The following is a 14,049-nucleotide window of genomic DNA, read 5'->3' on the forward strand; positions in this document are numbered from 1 at the left end:
TCAAGTAGTGATTAAGTACTTCATAAAGGAAGGTTTGAAAGCAAAGGACATTCATGCCGATTTCCTAAATATACTGGAGGACACTGCTCCTTCATATTCAACTGTTGCCAAGTGGACAAATGAATTTTAATTTGGTCCAGAGAGCTTAGATGATGATCCGCGCAGTGGTCAGCCACGATGGGCCACTACTCCAGAAATAATTGCAAAAGTACACAAAATAGTCTTGGAGGATTGCCAATTGAAAGTGTGTGAAACTGCTCATGCTTGCCAGATGTCATCTGATAGGGTATATCACATTTTAACTGAAGAATTAGAAATGAAAAAAATTATCAGCAAGATGGGTGCCGCAACTCTTGACACTGGATCAAAAACACATGCCATTGCCACGGCAATATTACACAAACTAAAGTATGAATTGTTGCCACACCCACCTTATTCACCTGATAAGGCTCTGTCAGACTTACATCTCATCCCAAAACTGAAAATTTTTCTTGGTGGACGAAGATTCACTTCAAACGAAGAATTGATAGCTGGAGTTGACAACTATTTTGCAGGCCTGGAGGAAAAGCATTTTCGAGATGGAATCAAGGCACTGAAACATTGTTGGACCAATTACATTAATCTACAAGGAGACTACATTGAAAAATAAGAAAAGTTTCAGTGTTGTAAATACTTTTTTTCTGTTCCATTCCGAGAACTTTTAAAACCGCCCTCGTACTTGAATCGGGCTGCAGTTTTATGACTATTGCTCTAACCTATTATTAAAAAAGTGAAAATCATTCATCAACATGCTTGAAAAAAAATACTCTAAAAAAGTAGAAAACAATATGGAACATTAAAAAAAAAGAGGAAAAAGATAGTGACCACAATACTTCACCTCATCTAGAAGTAGTTCATGATTCACACAGTCAAAGGCCTATGGTTGACGTTTGGTTATTCAGGGCATTTAATATTTGATAAGTGAAAGCATATCTAGCATTTTTTGTTGAAAAGCCTTTGTGCAAACCAAAATGATGTTTTTTTAGTACTGCATTTTTACAAGTATGTGAAGCTAATCTCCAATAAATTACTTTTTCAAGAATTCTGGATAAAGCTGTCAGACGCGATTGGATGGTAGCTGCTGGCGTCAGACCTACCCTCGTTTTTATGCAATGATTTAACAATAGCATATTTGTCTGTCCAGAAAAATGCCATTTCAGTGAGCTGCTACGTATGTGGCTGAGAATCTTACTTACGTGTTGGGAACAAGGTTTTAGTACTCTGTTGAAAATGCCATCAATTCCATGTGAACTTTTACTTTTGAGTGAATTTATTATTCTCCAATTTCAGTAGGAGAGGAGGGTCTTTGCTCAGTCATTTTTACTTTAGTACCAACAGCAGACACAAAGCTGTTTATCTTTTACACCATTGGGAAGCATTTTAATTATTCTTTATGATTTCATGACTCACAATCTTGCACACCACTAAGTAATTAATTCATCATTGTGTTGCACAAATCCCTTAGTGGTGGAGAACTCAGAGAGATTTGTAAAAAGGTAAATTATATAGGGCCACTATAAATAATTCAGTCATTTTCATAGTTCTATATTTTCCAAAGCATTACATGGAGAAATATGATTAATGCATGAAAGGAACCACAAACTCATTGTTTGCATTGTGCCCACCATTGTCTTTAAAAGTGCAATGCCTTGACAAAATGGCAACAAAGCATTAGATTGACTGCGTGTTGGAATACGTAAGATGTTTATCTATTATAACTGCAGCATGCATTCAAAGGGAATTATGGAAAAGAATTGACATTTAAACAAAGCACTGAGTGTTGCTATCGACAATTTAGGGACACTGGTTAGCTCTGAAAACAGAAAAGCAATGGACAACAAACTGTGCCACATGCAACCATGGAGAGGGTGAATGAGTTTCACATGCAATTAAAAAAATCAACTGCCTGTGCAAGCCATAAACTTGAAACACAGCAACAAACTGTGTGGAAGATTTTGTGATGGCATTTACATTTCAAACCATACTGTATGAAACTCTTTCAGTGGTTAAAACCAGAAGATTACGGCTGGCACCTTCTGTTTTGTATCACAATGCAGGAAGCACTTGAGGATGAACTTTTGGCTCCAAGCTAATGTTCAGCAATGAAGCAACCTTCCATTTATCAGGGAAAGTTACAAGCCACAATGTGAAAGTGTGGGACATTGGAAATCCTCATGACATAGTAGCAGGGCTGTCTACTACTTTAACTGAAGAAATGTGGTGTCTACTAGACAAAAGTTCCTTTATACTATCATACATTGTTTTCAGTCAACTAACAGTAAGTGTAGCTCTTTTGCATATCCACCGAATATTGTAATGAAAGTGAAGCAAGGAAAATATTGTAAAATCCTTTCAATATTCTCATAGTTTATGCCATGTATATGCCAGAAACCATGATGCTAGTGAAAGAAGACACTAAGACTACAAGTCTTTCCTTCTCATCCTGTCTGATAAGTCTCCCCTGACCAATGATTCTGGGTGACTTTCCCTTTTCCTAGACCTCTCCAGTCCTTTTCCTCCACCCCACTTCCTTCCCCTGCTTGAAGCAGGAGTCACTGGCTCCAAAAGCTTGCCTAATTATAACCTTTTATCTATGTGTTCTGCCACTGCTTGGTGAGTAGATTTTTTTATCTATCAAATAACACTGGTGTCCAAAATTAAAGCAACAAATCAAAATTTTTCAAGGTTGCACTTATTTTGCTACAAATCAGTATAAACAGGCTACAGTAAAGTAGAAACAATGTAAAAAATACATAAACTAAACAACTGCAACATGCATAACGTAGACAAAAATGTTCTTTGTTTTTTCCAACTTGATGGATTCACACACACACATTTCAACAAATGGTTAATGTGCTCAGTATGGGGTGTGACCATGTATGGCAGAAATACAAATCTGACAATGAAAGGCCATGCAGTCAATGATGCCATCAGTCTCACGTTGAGGCAGAAACGTCCATTCTTCCTGCAGAGCTACTCGCAAGTTTTGGAGAGTGGTTGGTAGTTGCAACTCATGTCCCTAGTGTATCCCAGAGGTGCTCTATAGAATTCAAATCGGAAGAGCATCCAGTCCACGCCATCCGTGCAATATTTTCCATCTCCAAGAAAACATCAGCCATCTGTGCTCTATGAGGTTGAGCATTATCGTTCGTCAGTACGAAGTTTGGGCCCACAGCACCTAACAACAATTGCACATGACATCCCAAGATCTCATCATGATACCTGACAGCAGTGAAACCTTGTCAATTCACCCGTACAATTTCAAGAAGAGGCGTTCGAGTGGTCAACATAATCCCTGCCCACACCATTAGGGATCCTCCTCAATATTGGTTTCTTTCCACAATATTTGGATCCAGAAATTGTCTTTCACATTCTCTCCAGATGAGAATAAATCGAGAATCACTCTCCAGATGAAACTGGGACCCATCTGCTAAAATAAAATTGGGTCACTGTTCGATTGTCCAGGTGGCATGTTGATGACTCCATTCTAAATGTTTCCTTCTGTCAAGATGCATCAGAGGTACACATGCAACAGGTCTCCAACAGTAAAGGCTGCTCTGGCGAAGCCTTCTGTACACCGTTTGCCATGATGCAACGCATCCAGTGAATGTTGCAAGGTCACATGCCAGTAGCTGTGCAGTACTAAGGAGGTACTGTCTTGCCTTTACAGCCAATGCCAAACGAGGTGGGCCCAACCCTAAGTCTTCAGGATACAGTCTCAGTCTCTATAAACTGTCGCCACACACAAGAAACAACAGAACAATTCACATTAAGCTGATGGGCCATTTGGTTTGTGACTGTCTGCTTCCATTCTTGCTAGGCACTTCACCTCGGAGGATCAGACAGGCATCTCCTCTATGCCATGCTGCACCGTCTGCGACTGTGTACACAGTGATTGTGTATATGGGACTACCCAGCGAGCACTGTCAAGTTTAACAGGTGCCCTTATGTCATGACTGGCATGGTTGGTCATTGCCCAGAATGCCATGTTCTGTGCAGAACACGATCATACAGACATCGGTTAATAGCTTGTATGATTATATCGTGAATGAGACACAGAACAGGGAAATAACAGTTTCTTGGTTTAATTTGGGACACCACTGCAATTTATTATGACTACAAGCAGGAACATGGAAATTCACAATCATGAATCAAGGCATAAAACAGATTTCCATATGGTTAACAGAAGGTAAACTGTAACAACAAAAAGCCCATACATGAAAGAAGCTGTTTCTCACAATTTTTACCAAATGATCTTAAGACGTTGACAAACGATTCTTTTACAAAGTGACTCGAGCAGTGACTTATCCATAGACATATAACTTGGACTTCATTTGAACAATAATGTAAGCAGCAATACTGTCCTAGAAATAATTGTAGTAGTAAAGGGTGTACAAAACCAAATGTTCACTACGCAGTGAATTACTGTTCCACTGTTTGAATTAATTAACTGTATCATGTTGTACGAAATAATGTTGTAATATGCACTTTGTTGGCATTGTTCATGCATGTAAAATAACGAGTTATAAGCAGAAAATAAATGTTTAATTCTATTATTCATTTAAGAATAAATGGGTTATTCACACACTATCTCCCATATACTAAAGCAGTCTGATCTTCCCTCAATTTTGTAACTATCCAATCAAGATTTGCCCATAAATCCTAGCTCATGACATAGTTACTCTCTATTGTCCTTAATTTGTACATACTGTTGCACCATAACCTAATGAAGCATTGTACTGCCTGGTGCCAATGCTGCAAAATGATGTTATGTGGATGGAGATGCCATCATTGTGGTGGCCCTGCCTTATGAAGAAATAACATGTAATCAAAGTGTAAAAGTGCGAATTCAGGACGCTGGTGAAGTGGAAAAATCTAGCCAGGACCTCTGAAGGGTGAAGCTGGTAATACTACAGCTCCAGCTAGGCTCCTCCAGTAGCTGACTAAGCAAGAACAGACTGAATGAAATCACCACCACCCGATGGAGACACCTGGATGCTACGGCCTGTTGTCTCTTTCAGGGTGGTGGTGTTGCTGTCGAAGAAGTACTGGCCAGAAGACTCTTATAACACGTCATCCCTTACCCAAATCAGATCCTCATTCTCAGATGCTCACTGATTTTCTCTGACATAACCATATGGCAGTGCATACAATATGATAAGCACTGCTGTCTCCATCAGCTGCTAACTTTGAGGTGGAAACTGCTGCAGTGTCAGATGAAGCAGCCCATCATCTACCAGGGACTTCGTCTCCAGTAGCAGCATGCAATTGGCTGTGCTGGGGACTGTATGCAGATGGTTTAGCATCTTCGCACCATTGGGTCTCCCTCTGGGTGAGCACCTCCTGCTAGTCACCATTTCTCTAGTGGGATGTCTGTTCGAGAGGGAGGATACAGTTAGTCACAGTGACTAGGACCAACTATATCCTCCCTCACCTACAGTGCTATGACCAACAATTACTCCTAAAACTACAGTGCTCAATTATATCCTCGCACTCAATTATATCTCCTTTGAAGGGGCATCACCAACAAATGAATCCTTGGCACAGCAGTGAGCACCTGCGTGGCACAATTAATGCGTGTTTCTCCATGCACCATTCGTTCAGTTGTTTAATTTGTTTGCATTTATTTGTGTTGAAAGGAGAACTGAATTGAGAAATATAGGGGGGGAGACAGAGTGGTTGACCAGTATTTACCTTCAGGGGGCAAAATTCTGAGAACTTGCTAATAGAGACTTTTAAAAAGTAGGCAGAAACTACCTAGCTTTTGAAACTTGTAGTTCCTTTCTCTGGGATGAAGAGAGGAAGGTTGGAAAGGAGGGTAGTATGAGAAGACAAAGGAGGGTTTCAGTGAGAACAGGAAGTCAAGAAGGTACATTGGTGTGCAAGTTCCAAAAGCAAAGCATAATTTTGTTTCAATTTATAAGTGTTTCTGTCTCTTCATAATTTAAAAAAAAAATTGGTTTCTGTTTTATAGAACAGGCCATCTCCTTTCATTATTATGGTAAGTCAGCAGAATATAAATACATCATTGATTGTAATTCAAAAAAAAAAAGAAACGAGGGAATAGTACATCATAATGGGAACTCTACTTTTTGAATTATGCCCTTTCAGATGTTATTCAATGATGCATCTTCCCATTACAATGACCACTTATTTCATATCTCTCACACAAAAAACAAGGCAGTAGGCTAATACACAATATGCACTTCCTTGTAGTTGCATAGACAGATTAAAAACTAAGTTCTAAATAGACTGTACCGTAGATGATGAATGTGTAGTTTTTTTAAGAGGCAGCAGACCTAGAGCTGGCTAGCATCTGCCACAAATCAATTGCTTACTAATTACTTCAACTGCCAGAGACTGTGGTCATGTATGTGCGAGTTGAGTGAGTGTGTGTGTGTGTGTGTGTGTGTGTGTGTGTGTACATTGTCTGTTTTTGACAAAGGCCTTATTGGTTGAAAGCTCACTTTCTGACAGTCTTTTTGTTGTGCCTATCTGGGAGTCAGCATCTCCGCTCCACTATATGGCGAGTAGCAACTATCCTTTTCATAATATTGTTACATTCCATCCTGGATTTTCCATTATTTGATTACTAATATGAATCACTTGATCTACATACTTCACAATCTCCTCATTATGGCTTTATGAAATCAAATGTATATCTAATCTAATCAATATTATATATCTAAAAACACAGATGATGTGACTTACCGAACAAAAGTGCTGGCAGGTCGATAGACACACAAACAAACACAAACATACACACGAAATTCAAGCTTTCGCAACAAACTGTTGCCTCATCAGGAAAGAGGGAAGGAGAGGGAAAGACGAAAGGATGTGGGTTTTAAGGGAGAGGGTAAGGAGTCATTCCAATCCCGGGAGCGGAAAGACTTACCTTAGGGGGAAAAAAGGACAGGTATACACTCGCACACACACTCATATCCATCAGCACATACACATATTGAAATATGTCTGCTTGTGTCTGTATATGTGTGGATGGATATGTGTGTGTGTGCGCGAGTGTATACCCGTCCTTTTTTCCCCCTAAGGTAAGTCTTTCCGCTCCCGGGATTGGAATGACTCCTTACCCTCTCCCTTAAAACCCACATCCTTTCGTCTTTCCCTCTTTCCTGATGAGGCAACAGTTTGTTGCGAAAGCTTGAATTTCGTATGTATGTTTGTGTTTGTTTGTGTGTCTATCGACCTGCCAGCACTTTCGTTCGGTAAGTCACATCATCTGTGTTTTTAGATATATTTTTCCCACGTGGAATGTTTCCCTCTATTATATTCTAATCAATATTATCATATTTATGCCATGTGGTTCTCCTAAGAGGTACCAGCTACATTTTATTTGGTGTCTCAAGTACTTTCAATTTTATTGTTGTGCAGTGTAGTCAGAGTCAGAACAAACAAATCTGAAAATAGGGAATTTTGAGCAACACTTAGTGTCAGTGGGAAACGGAGTTGGTTTTTGTTGGCAACATAATGCTGTTTACAATGTTGATTTCAGTTCAAGGATATTTATTGAGGGTGTCAGCAGGGTGTGAAGAACAGTCAGTATGTCCAAAAAACATTGATTACGACTGCTGTGTGTGCCACAATCCAATCACAACGTAGATATAATGATTAACAAATTAAAATAGAGAAATGAGCATATCATCTGTAAAAATATGCAGTAGAAAGTGAACACACTGAAGACAAGCAAAATTAACCTAACAGCAAAACTCTTGTACAAGAGTGTAAGAAACAGATTTAACGGTGTTTAAATTCAGAATATATAGCATGCGAGGATTTTTCAAGAATGTCACAGAAACAAATGAGATTTTAAATAGTGCTGTGTCACTAACAAAACAATTTTTTATTCATGCAAAAATATGATACTGCACTAACAAACTTAACTGTTAAAGAAAACTGCCCTTTTTTTATTATTCTTATTTGCTATGCCGAACTGAAATATTAGGAAATGTGGATAGAGTTACTTGGTTAATGGAAATGAGAAAAACAAATTAAGTCTTGCCACAATAAATAGTGTATCATTTAAACTTAAATTATGTACAAGAAATTTGAAACTTTTTAACATGTCAGGAAATCATTAACTTCATAACAGGGGGAAAAAAATGTTACAGTTGTTCATAATTTAAGGTATGTACATCTTTTCATGGGGGAAAAAGGCCACCTCACACGTTGCTACATGCATTTAAAATGGAGAACAGGTACATTATTCTTTACGGTTACATGAAATCTGATAAAACTTAACAATATTATAAAATATTAAAAATACTGTTTCCTTGCAACAATACATGGCACAATAAAAATAAACCTTTAAAACATATATAATTCTTTTTCATTTGAATTACAGTGCACAAAAAATGTGCTTGTGTTTGTAAGAACAGACTGATATAACTTTTCATAATTTAAAACCTTGATGTTCATTAAAAGAGAGAACACAAAATGTGTCAGATTATGAAAATAGTCATTCAAGGGTAACTACAACATAAAATAACAATGCTACAACTAGGCCATTTTATCTGATTGTCTAAATAAGTAATACTAAGCTAAACAGATATGTATCTAGTGCTCATTTTCCTAAGTTCAGGTACAATACATATTCATGTCTTTCAAAATAATTACTTTATACATATAAATAAAATTAATTCCACAGCCTAAAGAGCACCAAAAACAAACAATTTTATTCATAACACATATCAAAAATACATTCAGTCACAGTAGTATAAAAGTTTCTTACAGATTTTGTTAAAAAAATCACAGTATATCAACAGTACATTTTTTATATAAAAAGGAGTGCTTTAAATGATTAAAATACAGTATTTAGATGCACAAATGAAATATACATGTTTAACATACTTCCTTTGGTAGAGTATTTCAGCATGCTGGGGAAAGGTGTCCTCTTACATGCTCACACTGATTTTTTCTTGTAGAATCTGATAATAACAAGCCTGAAAAATGTAAAGATGAAATGTATAGAATCCCAAGAATTACCATCCATTACTGTTAAAAGTATTTCATATATGTAGGACTACTATAAAAGTAGACAGAAGGTGTGAAATTACAGAACAGGATGCAGATCTCTTACTTTTAATGTTGTGAACATTATTCCCAGTTCTCCATTTTGTAAATACGGTTCCATAAAATCTTCAACAAAATGAATTTCTGAACCAAGCTGAAGAATTCTTGCCCTGACAACAACAAAATGGAACACAGGGAACAAGTCATCCATTGTCCATAGATATGTTGTTCCCAGTTCCTTCTGAACAGCCTGAAATGGGACAGAGATAATGCAACTGTAGACCCATGTGGTACAATTCAGTTTGTGCACGTATCACCAACACAAAAACAAGCAGTTGCACTATGTTGTTGCCTGAAGTATTTTTAGACTACATTTTGCTCTCCTAAATATCTTACACAAGCCTGCCACTCCAAAACACACACACACACACACACACACACACACACACACACACACACACACACACACCTATTTCTTTAGTGAGTTGTTCTTAATGAAAAGTTTCACAGATAAATGAACATGATAAGTGATAGAGCACACACATCTCTATATTTTAAATTAATTTTTATTTGCTTTTAGCCATACTTCACTGACAAATGGCACACAGGGTCGTGCTCTGATATCAGCAATAATGAACACACTGTAGCAGCATCTTCTTGGATAAGTGAATGAGTGGGGAGTAATGTGTGTTATTAAGAAATTTTGAAACTGTAAGTCTTCTACCAATTGGGTCATAATTCCTTTGGGGATTGCTAAAAGTTTATTACAAAGAATTCTTTTACAGTCATACAAAAATCCACAAATATAGAATAAATTCTAGCATTTCACTACTCAATAACCTTCTAACCTCTTCTGCTGTCTCTTGCATGATGTACTGTCCTGGGTGTCTACTTATTCCAAGAGTATTTTTTTCTTCTAACACTTGCCTATCTTTTGCTGATCATAGCTATCGATAGAAGACTCAAGAGACTACAAATGCTTCTCCTTCAGACTGACTCAATCGGAGCTAGTGTGTGTGTCAGGTCTTTTAAACTCCTCGGCTGCTCCAAATACGCTACATACATGCCGTGCTCAGTGCTGCTTTCTTGTTACCTAATCTCTCTACTTGCATTAGGTGCCTTGCAGTCTGGTTTCTATCCACGAATAGGTAACTATGTAGCCTCTCCTGCTCTGAGCCACATAAATAAATAGTGTATCAACTGAACTTAAATTATATTCAAGGAAGTTAATGCAAAAAATGACGCCTTAAATGCTGTACACACATTTAACACAGTAAACATTATTCTTTCCAGTTACCTGAAATCTGATAAAACTTTATAATGTTATAGAATATCACAAATACTGTTTCCTTCTGGCAATACATGACACAACAGAAATAAACCATTTAAAACATATACAATTCTTTTTCATCTGAATTATAGTGCACAAAACGTGTATGTGTTGTGAGACCAGACTAATATAACTTTTCATAATTTAAAACCTTGATGTTTATTAAAAGAGAGAACACAAGAATGTATCAGATTACAAAAACAGAATTACTTTGGTTTCGGAACAGGCCATCTCCCACTGCTAGAAATGGAAGAAGAAGAAGAAGAAGAAGAAGAAGAAGAAGCAGAAGAAGGAGGAGGAGGAGATTATGAAAGCAGCCATTCAAGGATAATTATGACATAAAATAACAATGCTGAAACTAGCCCATTTTATTTGACTACCTAAACAAGCAATATTAATAATATTGTGTGTCAGCAGTGACGACTTCCTTTGTTCCTCTGACCTTTGCCACTACTAAAACTAAGTAAATATAATAAAACTTAATAGTTTCTTACTTTGCCAGTACAAAAATTCAACTGCACAGATTCTTCAAGCACATAGAGCTCTTAAAATTGTTAATACAACAAAGAATTATGCTCTTTGCGATGCGATTTTAGTAGATCATAGTTCCTACTTAGGTACCAGTTTGTAATATCTGCAGTTTTGCTTACAATCATCGTTGAACTAACTAAAAAAGCATATACATTACTAGTTAAGCAAATATCTTTGACTCATTCATCGTGGTTTACTGTTTGACGGGAAGCAGACTCTATAGCTACACTTCCTATGTAGATGCAGACCATACTTATCACAGTTAACTTTAGGATTTTTTGGTAACACAAAGAATCCCATTCCATTGTATGATGATATCACTGTAACACATCAACATTAATTCTGAATGACAGTGATAACTTTTTTGGTCCACTTTTACTTGACTACACAGGGTGAAGAAAAAATGCCACACTTCGCAGTCAGCATGTGATTCCTCATCCCAATTCAAGACAAAATTGTATCTCACAAAACGTCCTGCCAAAAGGTTTAATAGAAACGTAATTTAAAAAACGAGACTCTGGCACACTAACTTCTTTCAGTGTGGCCAAGAATAGGTAGCATGAACTCTGCAATGTGCCTGAGCTCTCCCATTAGCTCAGTGAGATGAAAAACTGCTGTGATGAACAGATACACAGACTCGCTGATGTTCAAATTGCATTAGTGCCAAACATTTTTTCCCCAGTTAAAGGATCACACTGTATCCTATGTATCCAATTCACACCTCCACAGTGCAATATCTTGTTTATTTCTTCCTGTTACTTTTACCTTTATTTAAACGTTATGACATAATATGAACTCCATATAGAAATAAACGACCATTTTGTTTTGCCAATGACACAAATAAAGGCAACAGAAAATAATCGTGGATACAGTAACACTGGTGCATCCAGTGAGGTACTAAAACACAATAGGTAGGCTACACTAGATTGCACATTACGCTACATACAGTAACTCCTTTCTGTACGTTTGATGTTGAGGCTCATCTTCACAGAGCCATTAAATACACCGATAAGCAATATTCACTTTAGAGAACACGTTCAAAGCATTCGCAAAAGTTTTGCCACTCAGTTGATCACACTTTGCTGGACCCTAAGTAACACACCTGCATCCACCATTGCTAAAGCAGCATGAAGATGAGCCATTAGGCCATGTACTTCCATGGGAGTACTACAAACTTGTCCCTTTAAGTGTACTCACAAATAAAACCTAGTGGATTTATTCCTACCGTCTCTGAAGCCTCTCACAGATTGAAGGTTCACAAAAACATTAATTTACATATTGATGATTAGTATTTCATTTTAAACTGCATAGATTTGGACACCCCGCATATAAAGTATTATGAGATACTTGTCATTATCATACAATGGTCTCCAAGCCTGTAGAAACAGAAAAATCATTGTAGCCAATTGGTGTACCACAAGGTTCAAATGGTTCAAATGGCTCTGAGCACTATGGGACTCAACTGCTGTGGTCATAAGTCCCCTAGAACTTAGAACTACTTAAACCTAACTAACCTAAGGACAGCACACAACACCCAGCCATCACGAGGCAGAGAAAATCCCTGACCCCGCCGGGAATCGAACCCGGGAACCCGGGCGTGGGAAGCGAGAACGCTACCGCACGACCACGAGATGCGGGCGGTGTACCACAAGGGTTGGAACTTTAATAGCAGCAACAATTTAGTTACAGCTCGTACAAAATAGATACGTGTTTCAAAGTTTTACTGACCTTCAAAGTAGTCACCAGAATTGAGTATAATCGGTACCCAGCGATGTGGAAGTCGTAGGATACTTTTAACATTGCCAGTTGTGTTGACAGTTCGAGCGGCATGATCTATTGCCCGACGAAATTGTAGCAGTTCTGAAGCGAATGTCGTGAAGTGTTTCCTTCAGTTTAGAAATCGAGTTGAACTCATGAGGGCTTAAGTCAGGGGAGTGCAGTAGGTGGTATAGCACTTAGCAGCCCCATCAGTCATAGCACTTAGCAGCCCCATCAGTCAAACTAATCAGTAACAGCTTGCACTGTACATGCTTGAGCATTGTCCTGCAAAATGATGGTCAGGTCCTGCAGAAAGTGTCTTCACTTCTGTCTCTATGCTATTCATTTTTGGAACACAACCTACGACCAGCTTAGAGACAGAAGTGGTGACACTTTCTGCAGGATCTGACCATCATTTAGCAGGACAATGCTCAAGCACGTACAGTGCAAGCTGTTACTGATTTGTTTGACTGATAGGGCTGCTAAGTGCTATACCACCTACTGCACTCCCCTGACTTAAGTCCTCATGAGTTCAACTCGATTTCTAAACTGGAGGGAACACTTCACGGCATTCGCTTCAGAACTGCTACAAATTTGTCAGGCAATAAATCACGCAGCTTGAACTGTCAACACAACTTGCAATGTTAAAAGTATCCTAAACTTCCACATTGCTGGCAATGGGTTATACACAACTCTGGTGACTACTTTGAAGATCAGTAAAACTTTGAAACACGTATCTATTTTGTACGACCTGTAGATAAATAGTTGCACCTATTAAAGTTCCAACCCTTGTACAATATCATGAATTAGAATAATAATGCATACATCAACCAGCATTACATTTAGGGTATAAACATTAACATACTTTTTCTACGCAAGATAATATATCTACAAATAAGTTATCTGGTCAAAGGTATCCGGACATGTATTAAGTGGACATTAATATGGAGTGTGTCCACCCTTCACCTTTATGACGTTGGAAATCTGCTTGGGACACTTTCAATTAGGTATCTGAATGTCTGCGGTGGAATGGCAGACCCTACTTCCCCAACAGCCAAAACCAGAGAAGGTAAAGACGTTGGAGAGTGGGGTCTGGAAAGAAGTTGACAGTCTCAACTTTTCCCAAAGGCATTCCATTGTGTTCAAGTTGGGACATGTGGAAGCCAGTCAATTTCAGGGCTGTTACTGAACACATACCACTGCCTCGTGGAAGTTGCTTTATGACAGGGTGCACTGTCACGCTGATACAGTCAGTCACTGACTCTGAACTGTTCCTACAGTAGACAGAACAAATGCTGTAAAATGTTTCATATCCTTCTGCATTTATTGCTTTCTGAAGTATAATGAAGGGACCACATCCTAAC

At 38.1% G+C, this 14,049-nt stretch overlaps 1 protein-coding gene across 1 annotated transcript in view; it reads right to left on the reverse strand.

The window, feature by feature from the left end:
* Positions 1-8,112: 8,112 nt before the first annotated feature.
* The window catches only part of LOC124596270 (alsin), a 186,565-nt gene continuing 180,628 nt past the window's right edge, over positions 8,113-14,049 (reverse strand). The window contains exons 13-14 of the mRNA XM_047135343.1: positions 9,134-9,316; positions 8,113-8,996 (exon numbers count right to left, since the gene is read on the reverse strand). Coding sequence (XP_046991299.1) covers positions 8,949-8,996; positions 9,134-9,316 — 231 coding nt within the window. The 3' untranslated portion in view covers positions 8,113-8,948. The remainder of the gene's footprint in view (positions 8,997-9,133; positions 9,317-14,049) is intronic.

This window comes from Schistocerca americana, chromosome 2 (genome assembly GCF_021461395.2).
Source record: "Schistocerca americana isolate TAMUIC-IGC-003095 chromosome 2, iqSchAmer2.1, whole genome shotgun sequence".
Lineage (NCBI taxonomy): Eukaryota > Metazoa > Arthropoda > Insecta > Orthoptera > Acrididae > Schistocerca > Schistocerca americana.